This window comes from Zootoca vivipara, chromosome 9 (genome assembly GCF_963506605.1).
Source record: "Zootoca vivipara chromosome 9, rZooViv1.1, whole genome shotgun sequence".
Classification (NCBI taxonomy): domain Eukaryota; kingdom Metazoa; phylum Chordata; class Lepidosauria; order Squamata; family Lacertidae; genus Zootoca; species Zootoca vivipara.
In genome coordinates, this window is record NC_083284.1 from 72,136,508 (window position 1) to 72,156,752 (window position 20,245).

General features: G+C 47.3%; 1 protein-coding gene across 1 annotated transcript; it reads right to left on the reverse strand.

Annotated features, from left to right (window-relative positions):
• Positions 1-6,492: 6,492 nt before the first annotated feature.
• On the reverse strand, positions 6,493-18,489 carry CPLX3 (complexin 3). The gene is made up of 3 exons (XM_035114231.2): positions 18,329-18,489; positions 13,126-13,213; positions 6,493-6,717 (listed from the first exon to the last, which is right to left on the reverse strand). Exons 1-3 carry the CDS (start codon positions 18,487-18,489, stop codon positions 6,493-6,495), a joined length of 474 nt encoding a protein of 157 aa, XP_034970122.1.
• Between the last annotated feature and the right edge of the window lie 1,756 nt (positions 18,490-20,245).

Genomic DNA, 20,245 nt, shown 5'->3' on the forward strand with positions numbered 1-20,245 from the left:
GTCAGAATCTCCTTTCTTGTAACTTGAAGCTGTTGGTTTGAGTCCTACCCTCCAGAGCAAGAGAAAGCAAGCTTGCTTTATCTTCCATGTGACAGGCCTTGAGATTTTTGAAGATGGCTATGATATTTCCTCTGTCTCCTCTTTTCCTGGCTAAACATACCCAGCGCATTCAACAATTCCTCATAAGGCTCAGTTTCCAGACCCTTGATCATCTTGGTTGCCCTTCTCTGCACAAGTTCCATCTAGTTACCATACCTTCTTAAATGTGGTGCCCAGAATTGGATACAGTATTCCAGGTGTGGCCTGGCAAAGACGGAATAGAGTGGTACTATTACTTCCCTTGATCTGGACAAATAGACTTACGTTGATGCAGCCTAGAATAGCATTAGCCTTTTTGCCGTTGACTCATGTTCAGCTTGTGGTCCACCAAAACCCCTAGATCATTTTCACAGGTGTCACCCATCTTATATTTGCGCATCTGGTTCTTCCTGCCTAAGTGCAGAACCTTACATTTGTCCCTATTGAAATTCATTTTGTTAGCTTGTGCCCAGTTCTCCAATCTGTTATGGTCACTTCAAATTTTGATTCTGTCTTCTGTGGCATCAGCTACTCCTTCCAGTTTTGTGTCATCTGCTAATTTGATCATCATTCTCTCAATTCCTTCATCCAGGTCATTTATAAAGATGTTGAACAGCAATGGGCCCAGGACAGAACCATGTGGCAACCCACTTGTCACTTTTTTCCAGGATGACAGGGAACCATTAATGAACACTCTTTGTGTTCGGTCAGTCAACCAGCTACAAATCCACCTACCAGTTAGCTCATCCAGCCCACATTTTACCAGCTTCCTCACAAGAATATCATGGGGGCCTTTGTAAAAAGCCTTATTGCAATCAAGATACACTATATCCACAACATTCCCCTGGTGCACCAAGCCTGTAACTCCATCAAAAGAAAGAAAGAAATGAGATTCATCAGGCATGACTTGTTTTTGGGAAACCCCTGCTGGATCTTGGTAATCACACAGCATCATTTTCTAATCTAAATGCTCACAGACTGATTGTTGAATTTTCTGTTCTAGGACCTTTCCTGATATCGATGTCAAGTTCAGCGGTGAGTAGTTCCCCGTGTCTTCTTTTCCCCCTGTTCTGAAGAAGGGGACAACATTTGCCTGCTTCCATTCTGCAAGGACACCGCCTGTTCTCCAAGAATTCTCAAAGATTATAGACAGAGGCTCTGAGATTACATCTGCAAGCTCCTTCTGTACCCTTGGGTGCAGCTCATCAGGTCCTGGAGATTTGAATTCATTTAAAGTAGCCTGGTGTTCCCTTACCACCTCTTTTCCTATATTGGGCTGCAACTCCCTCCCTGCATCATTCATTCTGTTATCACTAGGTTGGGCATCCTTTCCTTTTGGGTGAAGACAGAGACAAAGTATGTGTTGAATAGTTCTGCCTTCTCTCTGTCACCCAATAACATTTGTCTTCTCCATGCAGAGGACCTACCACTTGCTTGTTCTTCCCATTGCTTCAAACATAGCTGAAGAACTACAGATCTCATTAGCCGCAGCAAGCAGGGCCAATGGCTAGGGATGGTGGGAGTTGCAGTTCATACCTTATGGGGCTGTTGGACATGATGCAGGGAAAACTATCTCATGGGCCAAATTAAGGTCTCCGCCGGGGTTAATCAGGACTGCAGACTGCAGGTGGTCCCTCACTGCTGCTCCACCCAACTCCTTTGGAGATGGTTCACCCCAGCCCATTCCCTCCTGAGCAGGGGACCCTGTGGCCTTCCAAATGTCATTTGACTTCAGCTGCCATCAGCCTCAACCACCTCGGGCAATTGTCAAGGGTGATGGGTCCTGGAGCCCAGTAATAGCAGGAAGGCCACATATTCCTCATTCCTCCTCTAGAGGCAGATCTTTAAAAACAGTAGAACCAAAAACAAACAAAATCACCTTCCTAGAATTATTCAGGAAAGAGCTATGGCCAGCATACTAGACTGTGGCCAACCCCTAGCCACATATCATCTCTTTTAAGTCCACATGGCTCTTTGGTCCCACAGCCGCCTTGTGCCTTAATGAGATGTGCACCCAAAAGCGTACCCCATGTTGGAAAATGTGATGTCAAAAGGCACTCGTAGTTAGATAACTGGCCTGCTCAAAAGAGATGGATTTTGCTCTGATGCTTGTTTATGGAATGATTCATGTTCAGAAGTGGTGCCACTGCTATTTTTAGAGCAGACAGTTCTCCAGTTCCCCAAAGGCCACTTTCTGCTGCTTGCACTAAACCAGAAAAAGCTACTCGGTGGAGGATGGCAAAGTGAGCCTCTCTCTGTGCGAAGCTAAAGAAGAGGCCCTTAGCCGCACCTTCTGCGTCAGGAGTGGGTAAGCTCAGGTGCCAGTGGCTGAATCTGGCCCTCCAGGACTCTCTGTAAGGCCCTTGGGGCTCTCCCTAGACTACATCCCTGCCCCATACCCTCCTCAAGTGCTTTGGCCTGGCTGGAAGGTGCCCTTGAAGCGTGGTCATGCCTCTTGCTTTTCTGGGCGGAGGAGTGTGGTCATGTATGTATGAGTCTCTGGCTTTTCTGTGGCTACAGTGCAGCCTAAAGGTAAAGGTAAAGGAACCCCTGCCCATTAGGTCCAGTCGTGACCGACTCTGGGGATGCGGCGCTCATCTCGTGTTATTGGCTGAGGGAGCCGGCGTACAGCTTCCAGGTCATGTGGCCAGCATGACAAAGCCGCTTCTGGCAAACCAGAGCAGCGCACGAAAACGCCGTTTACCTTCCCGCCGGAGCAGTACCTATTTATCTGCTTGCACTTTGAGGTGCTTTCAAACTGCTAGGTTGACAGGAGCAGGGACCGAGCAACGGGAGCTCACCCCATGGCGGGGATTCATACTGCCGACCTTCTGATCGGCAAGCCCTAGGCTCTGTGGTTTAACCCACAGTGCCACCTGCGTCCCAGTGCAGCCTACTAAGGGCCAAAGAGAAGAGCTGCACCTGTTGCTCTGGCCATGTGCACCATTTGCATCCCAAAAGGTTACCTGTGAGGGAATGTGGCCCTTGGGCAGGGAAGAGGGTCGCCATCCCTGCCGTGAACTGAAATCAGGGAGGCATGTTGGATGGGACTTGACCTCACAGCACCCCGTCCCGTGATGACATAGTGACTTCACAGGGGCAAACATGAGCCCTCTGGACCCAAGAGGTTCTAGACATTAAGGGCAGTGGTGGTGCTGGATGCGTACCCAAGTCTATGCACAGGCCCTGTGCGCTGCTGAGCCTGCCATTTCACGTGCTGGAGAGACTCATTCTGAGCTGCTGATAACAGATTGTTGGACAATGGTGCTTTTCTAGTGTCTCCCAAGCCAAAAGAACAAAGGCTGCCTTGGCTTTTGAAACCAAGTAAGCTGAGCAACCAAAGAGCATACGGGAACTGCAGGCAGCAGATGGAGAAGGGCCTTCCACAGTCTGCAGTGCGCTTTCTTGGGCACCAGTCAAGAATAGTGGAATTTCAAGAGTGTCCTTATTCTAATTTGTGGGAGGCTTGAAGGGATGGCACATAACACGGGCAGTGGCAGCTCGACAGCACTGAAGACACAAAGCTCTCCTGTGCTCTGCTCAGGCCATTGGCCCACCCAGCCCACGGCTGTCTACACCAGGGATGTGGAACCTGTGACCCTCCAGAAGTTGCTGGCCTCCAATTCTCATCAGCCCCAGCCAGCATGACCAGTGGCTACAGCAAATGGAGCTGTAGCCCAGCAACACCTGGAGAGCCAAAGCTTCCCCTTACCTGATCTAAGACCAACTGGCTGTACCTTGTCAGGGTCCAAGGCAGAAGACTTTCCAACCATCTGGCACATTTAATAGTTGGGGCTGGGAACTGAGCCAGAGGCCTCTCACATGCATAGCATGAGTTAGAGAAATCATGGAGCTATGGCTCCTCTAGATGGAAGTCCCATTGGCCCTACGGAAGGAGTGGGGGGCTTGGAGCCCTCCAGATGTTTGTGGGACTACACCTCCCATCAACTTTGGCTGGCTGGGGACATTGGGGCCATAGGTTCCCCTTCCCTGTTCTAAGAGGAAGAGTGGGGAAACTCATGCTTTGCCTGCAAAAGTTGTCCAGGTAGGGCTGGGAAGACTCCAGTCTGCAAACCTAGAGAGCCACCAGCAATCAGAGTGCACAGTCCGGAGCTAAATGGGTCAGTGGTCTGACTTGGTATAAGGCGGCTGCCTCTGCTTTGCCAGTGATGGAGCACATGCTCTCCCTTATGGAAGGTTCAGGTCCAGGCCTCTCCAGTCATGAAAGCAGAAAGCAGGGTTAGGAAGGACCATTCCGTGCCAGAGACCCTGGAGAGCTGCAGCCAGTCAGAGCAGGCAATGTATCTTCCTTCAGAGTAAATATGCACTGGATCCAGGCTAATAGGACCAGTTTTGACAGAGACTAGATGTCTCCTTGTGAGAAAGTGTTTGTACAACAGATCATAGTGCAAACCAGGCAGAGGGACCTCCTGGTCTGCCTCTGCCATTCTCCCCAAGCCACTTCCCTTCATTGGGCCCACTAGTACATCCAAAGAACTCCTAATGATGCCAGGTATTTTTCCTGTGCTTCTTGTAGCACAAGCAGTTCTAGCAGCAGCAGCAGCAGCAGCAGCAGCAGCAGCAGCCTGGGACCTTTGGCAACAACCTGAACTTCCTGTGCAGTTTCAGACGTCGGCTGCCCTCCTCAGCCCCGAGGAGCTTCCAGGAGTGCTCTTGCAAGCACTGGAGCCACTTTTCTCTTGACAAGGACGCTGGTGAAGCACCCAGCCCCATCCACAGCAACAGGTCTGCTAGGCACATTTCAAGGCTGGTGCGTCATTGTGTGTGTTTGTGTTTCATGAATCAGTTGGTAGATGAAGCGGTTGCATCTGTCTAAGCTTGTAAGAGAACAAAACAGCACCAGGTGCAGCATAAATGGAGAACCTCAGGTTTTTTGGGGGGGGCAAATGTGGCCCTTGAGGTCTCTCTGTCTGGCCCTTGGGACCCTTCCAAGGCCACACAGCTCACTGGCTGGGCTGGGTCCCTGCCTTTTTGCCAGGCCTACATATGCCCTTGAACACTGATCATGCCTTTTCCTTGTCTGGATGGAGGATTGAGAGCAGGTACAGCTTGCTGTACAAAGGTAAAATTCCCATTCCTGGCCCACCCACTTTTGCCTCTGGCCCCACCCACATGTGGCCTGCAGACAGTTGCTCAGAAGGGAAGGCGGCCCTTGATGGCTCCCCATTCCTGGCATGCACAACTGGGGAGCCATAGCAGGCAATCCAATCTTTTGCGTACAAAATGGCAAGACAAAGAAATGCATAGAGAACTCTTGTCATTTATTCCACCAGTTTTCAACAGTACCATGGGAAGAGGGCGTCACGGCAGGTAGAGGCTCATACAGGAGCACTGCATGGTCACGTCACAACATACAGACTGACTGCCACATTCATGACACGGAGGTGAATGTCCCCCTTCTCCTCTTGTTGGAAGCAAGGATGGTGAGAGGTCCCACGACAATGTAGCACTACACACGGAGTTGAAACAGGTCACACTCACAGGGCAGCCATTTCCTTCAGTGGATTGAGCACCAACCATCCTTGTCATACTGTATGGCCCGGGGCAAAGAGCTGGGCTGCATTGGGGCCTCAGCTTTCCTCACCTGTAAAATGGGGGCACAACTCTGCTTTCCTTTGTAAAGCATCTGTGGTGCCGTAAGTGCAAAGTATTGTCATTGTTTGATCCGTATTGCTATGGTTTAGTGTTGGAGGAAGGGATGGGAAGGAGGGTCTACCCCCTCCATGCCTTGTCCCTGGAAGACACAAAGGAGGCAAGAGCATCATTTTGATTGGTGGCAAGTTCTGTTCCTTGAAGCCGAAAGGAACGGAAACATCCACCTGCAGCCAAGCCCTTGCTTCGAATCTCCTTCATTTGAACTTGAGCAAAGGCCAAAAAATGGTTCTTCTACATAAGGTAGAGGGTTTTGTGGGGGGCAGTTTGCCCACATTCAGGCCCGTAGTCCTGAAACGGCAAATGGCTCTCTTCCTGCTCTGCTGAAAGGGCTTACGTCAGCCCTGGGAAAAGATGGAGAGAGAGAGAGAGAGAGAGAGAGAGAGAGAGAGAGAGAGAGAGAGAGAAGGCAGCACTTGGGCATCACCCTGCTGTGTGGGGAGGAGGAGGAGAGTCTTGTTCTAGAACTTGAGACTTCCAGACACACCTCACATTCACTTACAGGGGCGGGAAGGACTGAGACATCTTTCACAGGGAAGAGACGGTGGTTTAGAAAAAGGGTATCCAGCCCACACACACCTAGGTGGGGGAGACGAACTTGACAGGAGCCTGCTGGATAATTTTAATAAACCACCAGCACCCTCGCACTCCCCTTTTGTGCCCACAGCCCACCCCACAATGGGACACACTTTACAACTTGGGAGGGGGAGGGGTTTATTCTGCTGAAGAGCAACAGCTGGGTCACATGACGGCACACTTCTCGGCGGACTGCTTGATGTCGTCCAGCGTGGCCTGGGCCTTGTCCTTCAGGGAATCCAGGTCCAGGTTCTGGATGCTGGTCAGCTGTCCGATAACAGAGTCCTTTTCCTCCTCCTCTTCGTTGTCCTGCTCAATCATCTTGGCCAGCTCTTTGGGGAGCTCCACGTCACCCCCGACCAGCTGGATCTGGTTGTCATCTGTCTCATTCTAAAGGGAAGGGTGGGGATTAGAGAAGAGAGGGAGAGATTAGGCTCAGGGGTCATAATAGTCCATAATGGTCTAGGGCCCAAGCCCAGCGAGCTGAAGGCCCATGCCGGAGGTCCAATGCAATGGCCACTCAATGCCAAGTTGCTGAGGGAAATAGCAACTGCGTCTCCAGTTGCTATGGCGACAGTGGGACGAAACTGCAAAGCCAGCAGGAGGTAGCAATGGGGGTGTGAACATATCTCCTGGCTCACCTCCGAACAGGAAGACATGGGAGAGGCAGGACAAGAAGGTGAGTACTGCCAGGTTTGCTGGCAGGTATTTAAAGGCCAGCAAGCCCTCAAGAGGTTGAAGTGAAGGGAGGGGTTTGCCAATTGTATTATTGAGCTAAATCTGATCATATAGTTTGCATTGTATAATTCTGATTGTATGGCTTAGCCCCCCCCCCCCATATCCCTGGGATGCTTTCCTCCTAAAAATGCTTCTTAAAATGCTTTCCTCTTTGCCTCTCTGTGTGCCAAAGTGTAATGTAAGTGAGACAGCTTCCTATCAAGGCCGAATAAGCTGGCCTTGTCTGGAACACAGAGAAAGGCTTATCAGCGGATGAGCTTGACGGTGGAAGTTGCTAGCTTGACGCATAAACTAGTCTTACTGAAGGCTTTGTTGAGTCAGCATGTGTTTATGCACAGGACCGGACACGGATCTTCCTTATATGTACTTGTGACCCCCTTGCGTGCGCACATTTACAGAGGAGGGGGGAAGGAGCCCAAGAACTGTATAAGAAGCTTTGCAAATTTGTGTTTCTTTACTCTTGTCGTGAGCTGATCACCAAGAGTCTCTTAAATTTAAGAATTAAATTCTTTCTCTGAATTAAACCCTCGGTGTCATTGTTGACTGTCTCTGTCCCTGCCTGGGAGCAACTTAAGGACCCTTATCAGCTAAAAAGGCTACAGAAGCACAGAGAGTGGGAAGGGAGAACAGGGTAGATTGACCCCATTCTCCCTGGGGGTTGGGGAAGCAACTGCTGCGTCCTGGAGCTGGCAGCCATGACAGGTGGCCTCAAGAGTGGGAAGATCTGAATGATGCTGGAGAGGGAGAAAATATGTTTCCATTCAATTCTCAGTCCTGTTTTAACCCCTCATGCCTGACTGACTCAATCAGAACATAAATGGATGTGATGATCATACTCTGGAAGTTAAGAGCATGAAAACAGGCTTTGATTAAGTGGAACATGATGCTGATGTGTTGGAGGAGCCTGGGACAGATTGAAGTAGAGTGGCATTGGGCAATTGTGTTGGAAGGTTTATGGTTGGTGATGGGAATCAGCCATGGTCCAAAACATATGAGGGAGGCAGTGTGTGTGTGTGTGTGTGTGTGTGTGTGTGAGAGAGAGAGAGAGAGAGAGAGAGAGAGAGAGAGAGAGAGAGAGAGAGAGAGATCGGTGAAACTCAAATTCAATTCCCACTCAGCTATGAAGATGGCCTTGGGCCAGTCACCATCTCTCGTTCTAGCCAACCACATAAGGCTGTTGTGATGATGAAATGGAGAGGGGAGGAGAAGATCTGTGCATGGAGGAGAGCAGGGATAAAAAAATATATAACAAATAAATTCTCAACCACAAACTCATTGGGAAAACCAGAATCATTTGGTGTCCTCCCGTCTGTAAAAAGAAAGAGAGAATTATAATGACAGTCAAGAGCATTTTGATATTGATGGAAAAGATATTGAACAGTATGCTAGATTACTTCATTGGATACCATATGGGTAACACAGAGAGTAATGAATATAACTAAAAAAACTTAGCAATAGCACTTTAAAAGAAAGACGCGATTCTCAATTTTTGTGCAACCAATATTGCTATGCCGTAAAGCAAATAATTAATTTTTAAAAGCTAAAATTTCAGTGAACAACCAAACAGTTCTCTCTAGCTTTAACATTCACTCCTTCACCATTGGCAAGTGCCACGTGCCTGAAGGCCAGAATGTTCTCATTCTGCTCTGGTTCTCACATCACCAGTTGCTTGAGGTGTGAATGCAGCAAACCAGAATGATTTGGTATGCTAGAAGTGGCCCTTTTCTTTAAAGGATCATCTCGACAAACAATTATTCGCGTCTCCGCTCCTCCACATGCAGCTGCTGGGTGGCTTGCGCTAGTCACACTTCTCTGAAGTCTCTCAGCCCCATTCACCTCACAGAGTGTTTGTTGTGGGGGAGGAAGGGAAATGAGAAAGTTAGCTGCTTTGAGACTCCTTAGGGTAGTGATAAAGCGGGATATCAAATCCAAACTCTTCTTCTTCTTATGACATGCAAAACCAGAGCGAAATGAACATGAAGAAGGATGCAGGTTTTGGACAGATGGGTATGCCGGGTGCTAGTGGGGAGGGAGCACCCAAAATTCAGTGGTATAAGAGGAACATCATGTTAAAATAAGATGCCTTTATTGCCGAGATCTTTGCGTGGCTTGAATTGGATGGCCCTGGACCAAGACCACCTGAGAGCATCAGAGTTATCTTTGCCCATCTTTCACTGCCTGAAAGAGCAAAGATAACCAGGAGGCTAGAGGCTAGTAAGAGACCCATGAAAAAGATAATTAGGTGAACAACACCTAGGCAGCCCTTGACCATGTGGGACTTTTTCAGAGTGCTGGAGATGAGCATGCTCTAACCCTCTTGATAGAGCTCTGCTTTTGTCTGATGTTTAGAAAAACAAGAATATTAGATTACAATCTCAACACTAGAGCAGCTCTTGTAACATTTATGGAAAGATTCTAGAATGAATCTTTCCATGCTTTACTACAAAATCTGTATGATGATGATGGTGGTGGTGGTGGTGATGATGATGATGATGATGATGATTATCTTCTTTAAAGGTTTTTTCCAGCTCTCTTTCTATTCTGAAGTTGCTCAAGTATTTAAAAATACACAACAGTGCAAAACACACACACACACAGAGGCCCCAAATGAACTTGTAGCTTTAGGCCTGATGGAAGCTAACTGGACTAAACCAGCTTAAACCAAAACGATCAGCTGTCTAGGCATTTCTACAAGCAAGACCTCTGGAACTGGAATGATGTCATTCCTGGATCTAAGATCTGGAACTGGGCAGATCTGAGCCTGGAAAACACCTGGAGGGTCTACTCCAACCTAGGCCTCCATGATGGTAGATTGGCAGAATATAGGTCATATGTATCATCACACTATTAGATTTCTGACACTCCAAAGATCAGACATAAGTATAAAAAATAAGAAAAAGCATATATCTCATTAAAACTATGAAGAAATGTTTTTATATATAAAAAAATGCAATTTAAATATAATAATAATGGAGTCTTCCAAGATTATCTGTCTGGCTTTGGGGATTCCTCCCCCCCCCGACCAAACCCCCTTCTCAGCAACTCCCTGTACTGGCTATGTTTTGTGCCCTCCATTGCTGTATTGCCTAACTGAAATGTGTCTTTGAACTCCGATGATGCCTTTTGATTCCCTGGATGAGTGGACCCATCTGTACTATGCGAGTGTGTGCAGAAACGAATACAGTGGCAAAATTCACATTCATTGTCCAACCTACTTTTGCCTCTGGCCCTGTCCACCACTGGCATGTGGCCCCCAGAAAATCGCCCAGAAAGGGATGCAGCCCTTGGGCTGAACGAAGCCCTCCACCCCCGTCCTAGCCTTAGGGCACAATCCAACAGGTGTTAATCATGACAAAGTCCCACTGAAGGTAATGGGATGGAATTTAGTTGTACCTATTTTAAGTCCCACTGATTTCAATAGAACTTTAACTGATGCAAAATTTTGTTGGATTAACCTGATTATGTCTGATCTTAGAGCCAACTAAACCAGTAAACCAGCTGTTTCGATGGCAGGTAATGATACATTTAAAGTCCAGCGTCACTACTTGAGGTGACCCAGAAGATGGTGACGCTCACAAGTGGTTCTAATGCTGGGATGCCAGCATCAAATGCCAGCATCTCTACATTGAGCATAGCAATGCCTTGCGAAGCTATTTCATGGCACAGAAATGAAAGCATACAAATGGCGAGGAATTGAACACCTTTTTTGTTTTTAAAGGTGTTTTATCCATAAGAATATCTTATTATATACTACAATAGTCTGAACTTCCTATAACTTGATAATCATTTATATTTCATGTATTATATTTCTATCCTGGCAGACTTCTGCCAGGGAACTCAGGACCTGGAATGCCAAAGAGGCCTCCCGTCCAGACACTGACCAGATCCAGGCCATCTTAGATTTAGCAAGTTTGTTGTATCAGGTACCTTTAGAGTAGACCATGCCCAAGTTGTTCCCAGATTCCCAACACCTTCTTGCTCAACACATAGCCTTAAATCCTATTGGCTGTCAGTTTATTTCCATGCCAGCCAAGTGCTTAAAGCCCTGAATGACCCAGGCTGCCCCCTTCTCAACAGACCATCTTGAGTGACAAGACGGGCAGAGCAGAGGTGGCCTTCTTGGTAACTCCACTGCCCTCAGTCTGTCTGGGATAAGTGTGTTTTCAGGATCTATCCTATTCCTGTGACTGTAATCTGTTTTTAATTCTGAATTTTAAATTGAAACAACAACAACAACAACAACTTATTACTTATACCCGCCCATCTTGCCGGGCCTCCTCAGCCACTCTGAACAGATTCCAACAGGATATTAAAAACACAATCAAAGATCAAACATTAAAAACTTCCCTAAACAGGGCTGCCTTCAGGTGTCTCCTAAAAGTCTGGCAGTTGTTTCTTCCTTTGACATCTGGTGGGAGGACGTTCCACAGGGCGGGCGCCACCACCGAGAAGGCCCTCTACCTGGTTATCTATAACCTTACTTCTCACAGTGAGGGAACCGCCAGAAGACCCTCGGAGCTGGACCTCAGTGTCCGGGCTGAACAATAGGGGTGGAGATGCGCCTTCAGGTATACTGGGCCGAGGCCATAACCCACCCTGGGACCTGAAGGGCTGCTACTACACTTAAGTGTCAGTCCAGAGAAGTTTTATCTGAAATGCATCGCACAGGAAATAAGCTTTGGGCTGGAGACAATGTATGAAAGGTTTGCCATAGTCCTGCTCATTCATTTCAATAGTTCTACTCTGTGTAAAAATTAGTTGACTATCACCCACAATTTGGAGTGGCCCAGACCTTGACCCTAGATCCAGAGATGTGTCAACTTCAGTCTCATATTCAGACAGTTCAGGCAGTTCTGTGCCAAAGAAGAAACATAGGGCAGCTGCCCTTAAACCAGGCCAGGTGACTTGCCCATCTTACCTATAGATCCATCTACTCTGACTGGCAGCAGCTCTAAAAAGTCTTAGGCTTAGAAGGGGCTTCCCCATCACTTGAACCTTGATCTTTTTCATGGAAGATGTCAGGGATGGATCCTGGACTCACCTGCATGCATAGAGCTTGCTCAACTGCTGATCTACTGTGCCTCCCCAACAAGGAACTGCTGACTGGTTCCAGCCTCATTTTGGAGTGAACTTTAAAAGAGGGTCATGTTTTCCCATTAGCCATTTCCAAGCACAGGATGTCTCTGGCATTTTATCAGCACCAGCCACTCTGTGCATGGTGGCTTGTGACTCGTAAGGTCGACATACTGACTTCCACCCTTCTCTTCAGTCCTAATGCTCTGCCTCCATCAACAGTAGGGGTGGGGAAGAGCTGTGGTTCTCCAGATGTTGTTGGACTGTCCTGGATAGCAGAGCCAATGGTCATTGATAATGGGAGCTGTAGCAACATCTGGAGAGCCACAACTTCCCCACCCCTGCCCTACAGGAAAGAACAAAGAAGCTGTGAGCCTCAAAATATTGCCATCACCCTTGCCCATTGGTCAAGCAGGCTGGAGGCAATGGAAGTTGAAGTTTCAGCACCATCTGGGCAGTCGTGTTTCCCCACCCTGGCATCAAAGGTTCTGGTTATTTCTTCCTCCACCTCCTCTGGTATCTGGCTATTAAAAGGTAAAGGGACCCCTGACAATTAGGTCCAGTCGTGACCGACTCTGGGGTTGCACACTCATCTCGCATTATTCGCCGAGGGAGCCGGCGTATAGCTTCCAGGTCATGTGGCCAGCATGACAAAGACACTTCTGGTGAACCAGAGCAGCACACGGAAACGCCGTTTACCTTCCCGCTGTAGCGGTTCCTATTTATCTACTTGCATTTTGACGTGCTTTCAAACTGCTAGGTTGGCAGGAGCTGGGTCCGAGCAACGGGAGCTCACCCCGTCACAGGGATTCGAACCGCTGACCTTCTGATCAGCAAGCCCTAGGCTCAGGGGTTTAACCCACAGCGCCACCTGGGTCCCATCTGGCTATTGCTCAACCCTAATACAACCAGCAATATCCCTGTGGAAATCTGCCCTTCATCCTCCTACCTTCATCCTCCTACTGCAGCAAAGGCCTGATGGCTTACCTTGGGAAGTCTGTATTTATCCCGAAAGTGGGTCCTTAGGGTGGCTCGTTCTGCTTTGCGCTGTGCAAACTGGGCATCCCGCTCCATTCTGCAAACAACATTGGGAGAAGGTGTTGTTGATTAACTGCAATGTGTGTGCCCCACTTGGCATGGCGAGCAAATGTCTTGGTCACTAGGTCAGAGGAAGCCTTAGACGTTTCCCAGTACAGGCCATTAATCTCTGCTCCAAACCTCAGCATTTCACACAGCTGATAGGATGCTAGTCAGAGTGCATCCACAAGATCACACTCTGTTTAATCTTGCCTAATTAATTTGGAATAATTGCCAGTGCCCTTTCTCCACTCATACTCAGTAATGCTGCAGATAGATAACATGCACATCAGAGATAGATAGATAGATAGATTTTTTTTACACAGCCTTGCATGTAAAACTCATTCTATTATTTTATGTATTCATCCCCAACAGAAAGGGCCATAGCTCAGTGGCAGATCACCTGCCGTGCATGCAAAAGATCCCAGGTTTGGGTCTTGGTGGCACCTCCAGGAAAGACAGGGAGACTCACTGCCCGAAACCCTGGCAAGCCACTGTAGGTCATTGTGGGCAGTATTGAGCCAGATGGACCAAGGGTCTAATTCAGTGTAAGACTTCTTCTCATGTTCCTGTGTAAGTCGTAGTTGTTAAGCGCCATCCACACAACACTGAATCTCAGCCTCAACATTATACGATCCAGAACACTCACCACCTCAGGGTTTTATACTTACAATGGCTAAATCACACTGGGATGCCCATACTGGGACAAGCTGGAGGTGCGGAGAGAAAAATCCCTATTTTTATCAATTTTTTTATAAAAAAAACTGTGATGGAGAATAACAAACTATGTGGTATGGAATTAATTCAAATTGGAAGTAATTAATATGAAGAAATCCTGGGATATGGTCTCAGGGTGCTCATTTAACCAAATGACTGGAGTGTAGGATAGCTGTGACAGTTCTTTCACCCCAGGTATTCCCATCCCCAAATGAATCAAAGCCAGCCCATAATATCTAAGAACATAAGAGCCCTGGGGCTGCATAAGACCAAATGCCCATGCCATCCAGAATTCTGCTTCCACAGTGGCCAACCAGATGCCTATGGGGAGCCCACAAGCAGGACATCAGCACAAATAATATGGCCATAATGACTTATAGCCATAAACCTCCTCCTTATCTCCCTTCTATGACCACAGTAACATGGACAGGAGGGTTGTGTAGTTGGATAAGGACAGAGAAGCTTAACATTGGCCACAAGCAGACCCTTGTTTGTTAACTTCTAAGACAGGCTTCCCCATTTGGCCAGTGAGGCCATTTCCATCAAGCCATGCCCACTTGCCCTACATCTGATGTCATATATGATGGCAGGTGTGGGGCAGATTGGGGTGTGACCTGGACAAAAGCCTCTTGTGCCACCCTTCCTGAGTGCCTGACAACCAGCTGGTGCCCAGATGTGCAAAGGTGTCTTGCAAGTCTTGTGCGTGACTCACAGTAGCAAAGTTCTCGGGAGAGTTTTTTACTTCCACTAAAAATCAATGGGACAACTGAATACATTTCCTCTCTCCAGGTGCTTTGGCTAAATTCATTTGCAGCTCTGGAAATATCTAGTACCTCTGGCTGATTTTGGTACAGCTTCTGGGAGTCAGTAGTGATGGGGAGATCAAATGATACTGAGCAAAACAGGAGCTAACTCTGTTGTACTGGGGGTGGGGAACTTGTGCCCCCCCAGATGTTGCCTGGTTATCACTTTCATCACCCCCAAACCATGGTCCATACCAGGCACCCCCAAACTGTGGCCCTCCAGATGTTTTGGCCTACAACTCCCATGATCCCTAGCTAACAGGACCAGTGGTTGGGGAACATGGGAACTGTAGTCCAAAACATCTGGAGGGCCGAATTTGGGGGTGCCTGGTCCATACATTCTGGGGTTGATGGGAGTTGAAGTCCAGCAACATCTGGTGGGTCACAGGTTCTAAGACTTGAGTTAAATGGACTATATGAACAAAGCATGGAGGAAAAGAAGAATTTGCTCTTTTTGACACCTCATTTGTTCCTCAGCTAAAAAGGACCATTTCCAACCAGTTTAATCATTTTGTGAGCTCACTTTGCATATTAGTAGGGTTTAAATATATATATTTCTATGGAAACATTATGATCAGAATTGAATATATCCAATGTCTTTCAACAACCCAGCCCAGCCAATTAAAAAAAAACACTAGGAATTTGCTCATGAATGACTTTTCTAACTTTTTATGGTTTTATGTTTTAATCGTTGTAAACTCATCTGATATATATATATATTTATGTTACAGTGGTATACAATTTTTTAAAAAATAAGTAAATAAAACAATTCAAGAATAACTTTCCTGGATCACTAATGACATAATGCTTCTATCAATGTGCCCCTAAAGGGTTATGCCTTGCAGTGGTAGGTTGGTCTTCAGCAGGCACCCCCAAACTGCGGCCCTCCAGACGTTTTGGCCTACAACTCCCATGATCCCTAGCTAACAGGACCAGTGGTCAGGGATGATGGGAATTGTAGTCCAAAACATCTGGAGGGCCGAGGTTTGGGGATGCCTGGTCTTCAGTATGATTTAGATGTTTTATTCAAATCCAGGAGTAGATCTAAGTTCCCCAAAAGACCTGTGCTTGACCGTTCAGTAGGGCTTCCACCCAGACAAGCGTGCGTAGGATTGCTACCTAAGTGATAGTGCTGATGTTCTCTGTTCTCCAGAACATAAATTGCAGCATAGAATGTTTCTTTTTATTTTATTTATTTTTAAAAAGTAGATTACTTTGTCCTCTTTGCAAAGAGGAATGTAGTGATGTAGACAAGGGTAAAAGGTAAAGGGACACCTGACCATTAGGTCCAGTCGTGACCGACTCTGGGGTTGCGCACTCATCTCGCATTATTGGCCGAGGGAGCCGGCGTATAGCTTCCAGGTCATGTGGCCAGCATGACAAAGCTGCTTCTGGCAAACCAGAGCAGCACACGGAAACGCCGTTTACCTTCCCGCTGTAGCGGTTCCTATTTATCTACTTGCATTTTGATGTGCTTTTGAACTGCTAGGTTGGCAGGAGCTGGGACCGAGCAATGGGAGCTCACCCCGTCACAGGGATTCGAACCGCTGACCTTCTGCTCAGCAAGCCCCACCTGGGTCCCCCTGTAGACAAGGGTACACCAGGGTAATTGATGGGTTCTTTTTGCTCTCGCAAGTGAATGAGGTGATACTGAGGCTTTCAAATTTGTTTGTGGCAGATTAGCATGGCAGAAGGGTGAGGATGAAGAAAGTAATTGAGGAGTCTGGATACTTCTTTCCTTTTCCTCCATGGAGTTCCTACTAGACACAAGCAATTTAAATGGCAAGAGTGCTTTGCAAGATTTGTTTTCATTTACAGTTAAATGCTAAAGGTTATGTTTGAACTGGCTGGAAAATTTTTGTTAAAGCTCATTGTGTTTACCAGTCAAATTTATCCTGTGACTGCTGGCAGACTATAACAAACTGGGTATAGTGCTATTTATGCACTGCTGCTCTTCGGGAGGTGCAAGGACATATGTGCATATATGAATCAATACAGCTGCCTGTGCATTTGTAAAAAAAAAATCCTCAGGGGTGGAGTGACTACAGGGGCTGCCACAATCAGTTCTTGCACTTCAGAATTTTCTGGAATTCCACTTGATGCATTAAATGGACAGCAGGGGAAACTGCTCAGCACAAGGCTTCGAAGCAAACTGCAGGTGGGAGGGACAGGTGAAACACAGTGAAATTATGCATGCAAACTACTACAGGAAGCAAACGGTTGCTGCAGGAGCAAAACAGCATTTAAAAATTGTGTGTAAATGCAGCCTTAGATATTTTTTCCCCTTTTCAAAATCAGAAATGGTGAATAATCTAAACTCCAACTTCCAGGGGTGGGGGGTAGGGAGGCAGGGAGCTATAGTGAGATGTAGTTTTTCCTGAGAAAACAATCCCATCTCTTGAAGGCAAAAGCGGATTAAAAGATTAGGGGTTCATTAAAATGCATTACTAACATTCCCCGCCTTCCACAACAAATGTAAAGTCCTGGGTTCACTTCCTCTTTCCCTTCACCACTTATTTGGGAGGAACTAAGGCAGAGGATCTCTTTAACACAGTTTAGGTTTAAATGGAAAGATCAGCTTCCACAGGGTGCCTTCTGTAGCCCAGATTCATATGTCGACATCTAAAAAGGGGAGGATTTGGGTCTGAACTTTGCATAAAAACTGCTTAGAGCAAGGGATTTATTTTTGCACAGACACTGCTTAGCGCTATTTTAAATTTATTTTTAAAATTGCCCTATTTTTATTGTAGGCGTGGACTTTTTAACATCCTGCTAGAATCAATCCAGTGGAGCCAGCATGAGGTTTTCGGATGTCCTCTCTTTTGTATACCACTGTTTGATGCTCAAGGTACAATCCCAGGACAACAATACAAAAGCAGTTTCTTGGGAAATAAATTTTACTGTGTGTGTAGTATTGGATGTTGGTGGAGGGATCTTTATCATCTCTGTGTGTGAACTTGCATGCCCTTCCTAGATTCCCTTTAGCTTATTTCTCTCCTTTCTTAAAGATATAAACTGGAGTGATCAGTGAATAAGCTTAGACCCACACTTGTACTGTTGTTCAGATGTTGATTCACTGAACTTGCTCACAGCAGCCCAGACATCTCCTGATTCTGAGACCCTGATTCTAGACCTGGGAATAATAGTCATTTACCTCAACAGGGTTGATGGTGGGATGAGTCTGAGATGAGGCAAAGTTCAGAATCTCCATCTCAGATTTGCTTGCCTTGAGTCTTCTGGCCAGGGTCTACATTGAAATGCATAATACGTTGTGAGCTGCAATCAAATCACTCACATTTCCCTGGTCTGATCTTGATTTTGCTCAGGAGCTTCCTTAAAGGGGGTTATCAAGCAGTTTCTTTCTCCATCTCCTCTCCTTTGTTTGCATCTACTATGCAAACAAAGACCATAAAAGACGCGTGCAGCTAAGGTTTCTAAAAGTTACATACAGAAAGAGTCATGTGATATTCTCCAAAGGGGTAGCCATGGCGCTCATGAAGTGGGCTCTTCTCCATGAACACTTGTGCCAAGGCTCTTGGTTACAATATAACTGGACAGACACAAAAAGGAGCCCTTCATCACCCAATACTTACTTTTCTTCCACTAGCTGCTTCTGGTACTCTTCGTATTCTTCCTTCGTCATCCCCTGGGCTTCAGCCGGGGACTTCTCCCCTTCTCCTTTCTCTTCTCCTCCCAGGCCGCCGGTGAGGTTCTTCAGTTGCCCACCAACCATGGACTTCACCATGAAAGCCATGACTAGCTGTGTTCAGGAGGGGAGGAAGTTGCTGGAGGAAGAGTTAGGATCAAGGAAAGAAGAAAAGATGGGATAGCGATGGGGACTTGAGCTTGGCCGGCTTGTCAAAGCTCAGCGACCAGGTTTGCTCTAAATCAGCATCGTCTCCTGTTGGGGATCCCGTTGCACATTGGGAGATCTGGCTCTGCTGCAGAAGGAATGGCCCGGGATTCTGCTGGGCTTCAGCACCGGCGGGAGGCGAACAGTTCCGAAATTCCCAGCAGTGCCGAATGAATCCGCTCCCTTCCTTCGGACCACCGCGCAGCTTTGCGTTCAGCACCACGGAGCGCGGACAGCGACTGCTGCTTCCTCTGAGCGTCCGCGCGCGCCTGTGGCTGACGGAGCCGGCCGCGAGGAGGGTGCGCCCCCTTGCGGTGGGCAGTAGCTCACTTTCCAGGGACCCTCAAGCTCATCTGACCTCGCCTCCGATGGTGTGGCAGTTTGGCTCTGCTCGCCCACTCCCCCCCCCCCGCTCGCACTCCAGGACCGCCTTCTTCTTTGCCTTCGTAAAAAAAGATTAAAACGGTTGACTGGTGTGACGAACCTCGCGCATCTTCCAGAGGGGGTAGCTTTGTGTTTGTTGTTGTTTAGTCGTTTAGTCGTGTCCGACTCTTCGTGACCCCATGGACCATAGCACGCCAGGCACTCCTGTCTTGCACTGCCTCCCGCAGTTTGGTCAAACTCATGTTCGTAGCTTCAAGAACACTGTCCAACCATCTCATCCTCTGTCGTCCCCTTCTGCTAGTGCCCTCCATCTTTCCCAACATCAAGGTCTTTTCCAAGGATTCTTCTCTTCTCATGAGGTAGCCAAAGTACTGGAGCCTCAGCTTCAGGATCTGTCCTTCCAGTGAGCACTCGGGGTTGATTTCCTTCAGAATGGATAGGTTTGATCTTCTTGCAGTCACTGGGACTCTCAAGAGTCTCCTCCAGCACCATAATTCAAAAGCATCAATTCTTCAGCGATCAGCCTTCTTTATGGTCCAGCTCTCACTTCCATACATCACTACTGGGAAAACCATAGCTTTAACTATACGGACCTTTGTAGGCAAGGTGATGTCTCTGCTTTTTAAGATGTTGTCTAGGTTTGTCATTGCTTTTCTCCCAAGAAGCAGACATCTTTTAATTTCGTGACTGCTGTCACCATCTGCAGTGATCAAGGAGCCCAAGAAAGTAAAATCTCTCACTGCCTCCATTTCTTCCCCTTCTATTTGCCAGGAGGTGATGGGACCAGTAGCCATGATCTTGGTTGTTTTGATGTTGAGCTTCAGACCATATTTTGCGCTCTCCTCTTTCACCCTCATTAAAAGGTTCTTTAATTCCTCCTCACTTTCTGCCATCAAGGTTGTGTCATCTGCATACCTGAGGTTGTTGATATTTCTTCCGGCAATCTTAATTCCGGCTTGCAATAAAACCACAAAGTATCTCGTGGCCAAGACAGGTTTGTTGTGGAAGTAACTTGCACGGAGTACAACCCGCTTCGTTTGTTGCAAGAAGGGTTATGCTCAGTTGATAGATAACCTACACAGAGATCTGCGACAAACCTGTAGTGTAGCTTAAATGCATGCAAAATAAGCAGTGTGTGTGTGTGTGTGTGTGTGTGCAGGTGTGTATGTAATGCAAACATGCATTTAAGCTGTACATAGAAGTGTCATAAACTGTATATATTGTGAGATACCTCAATTTCCCAGCAGTTAGAGACTCCTGGGGCTTCAAGTGC

Bases quoted from the DNA above. Each gene is read 5' to 3' on its own strand.
- CPLX3 (XM_035114231.2), bottom strand. From the start codon at position 18,489: ATGGCTTTCATGGTGAAGTCCATGGTTGGTGGGCAACTGAAGAACCTC. The intron at 13,214-18,328 runs GTAAGTATTGGG...TGTTGTTTGCAG, and splicing joins AAGCAGCTAGTGGAAGAAAA to AATGGAGCGGGATGCCCAGT. The intron at 6,718-13,125 runs GTAAGCCATCAG...CCTTCCCTTTAG, and splicing joins ATAAATACAGACTTCCCAAG to AATGAGACAGATGACAACCA.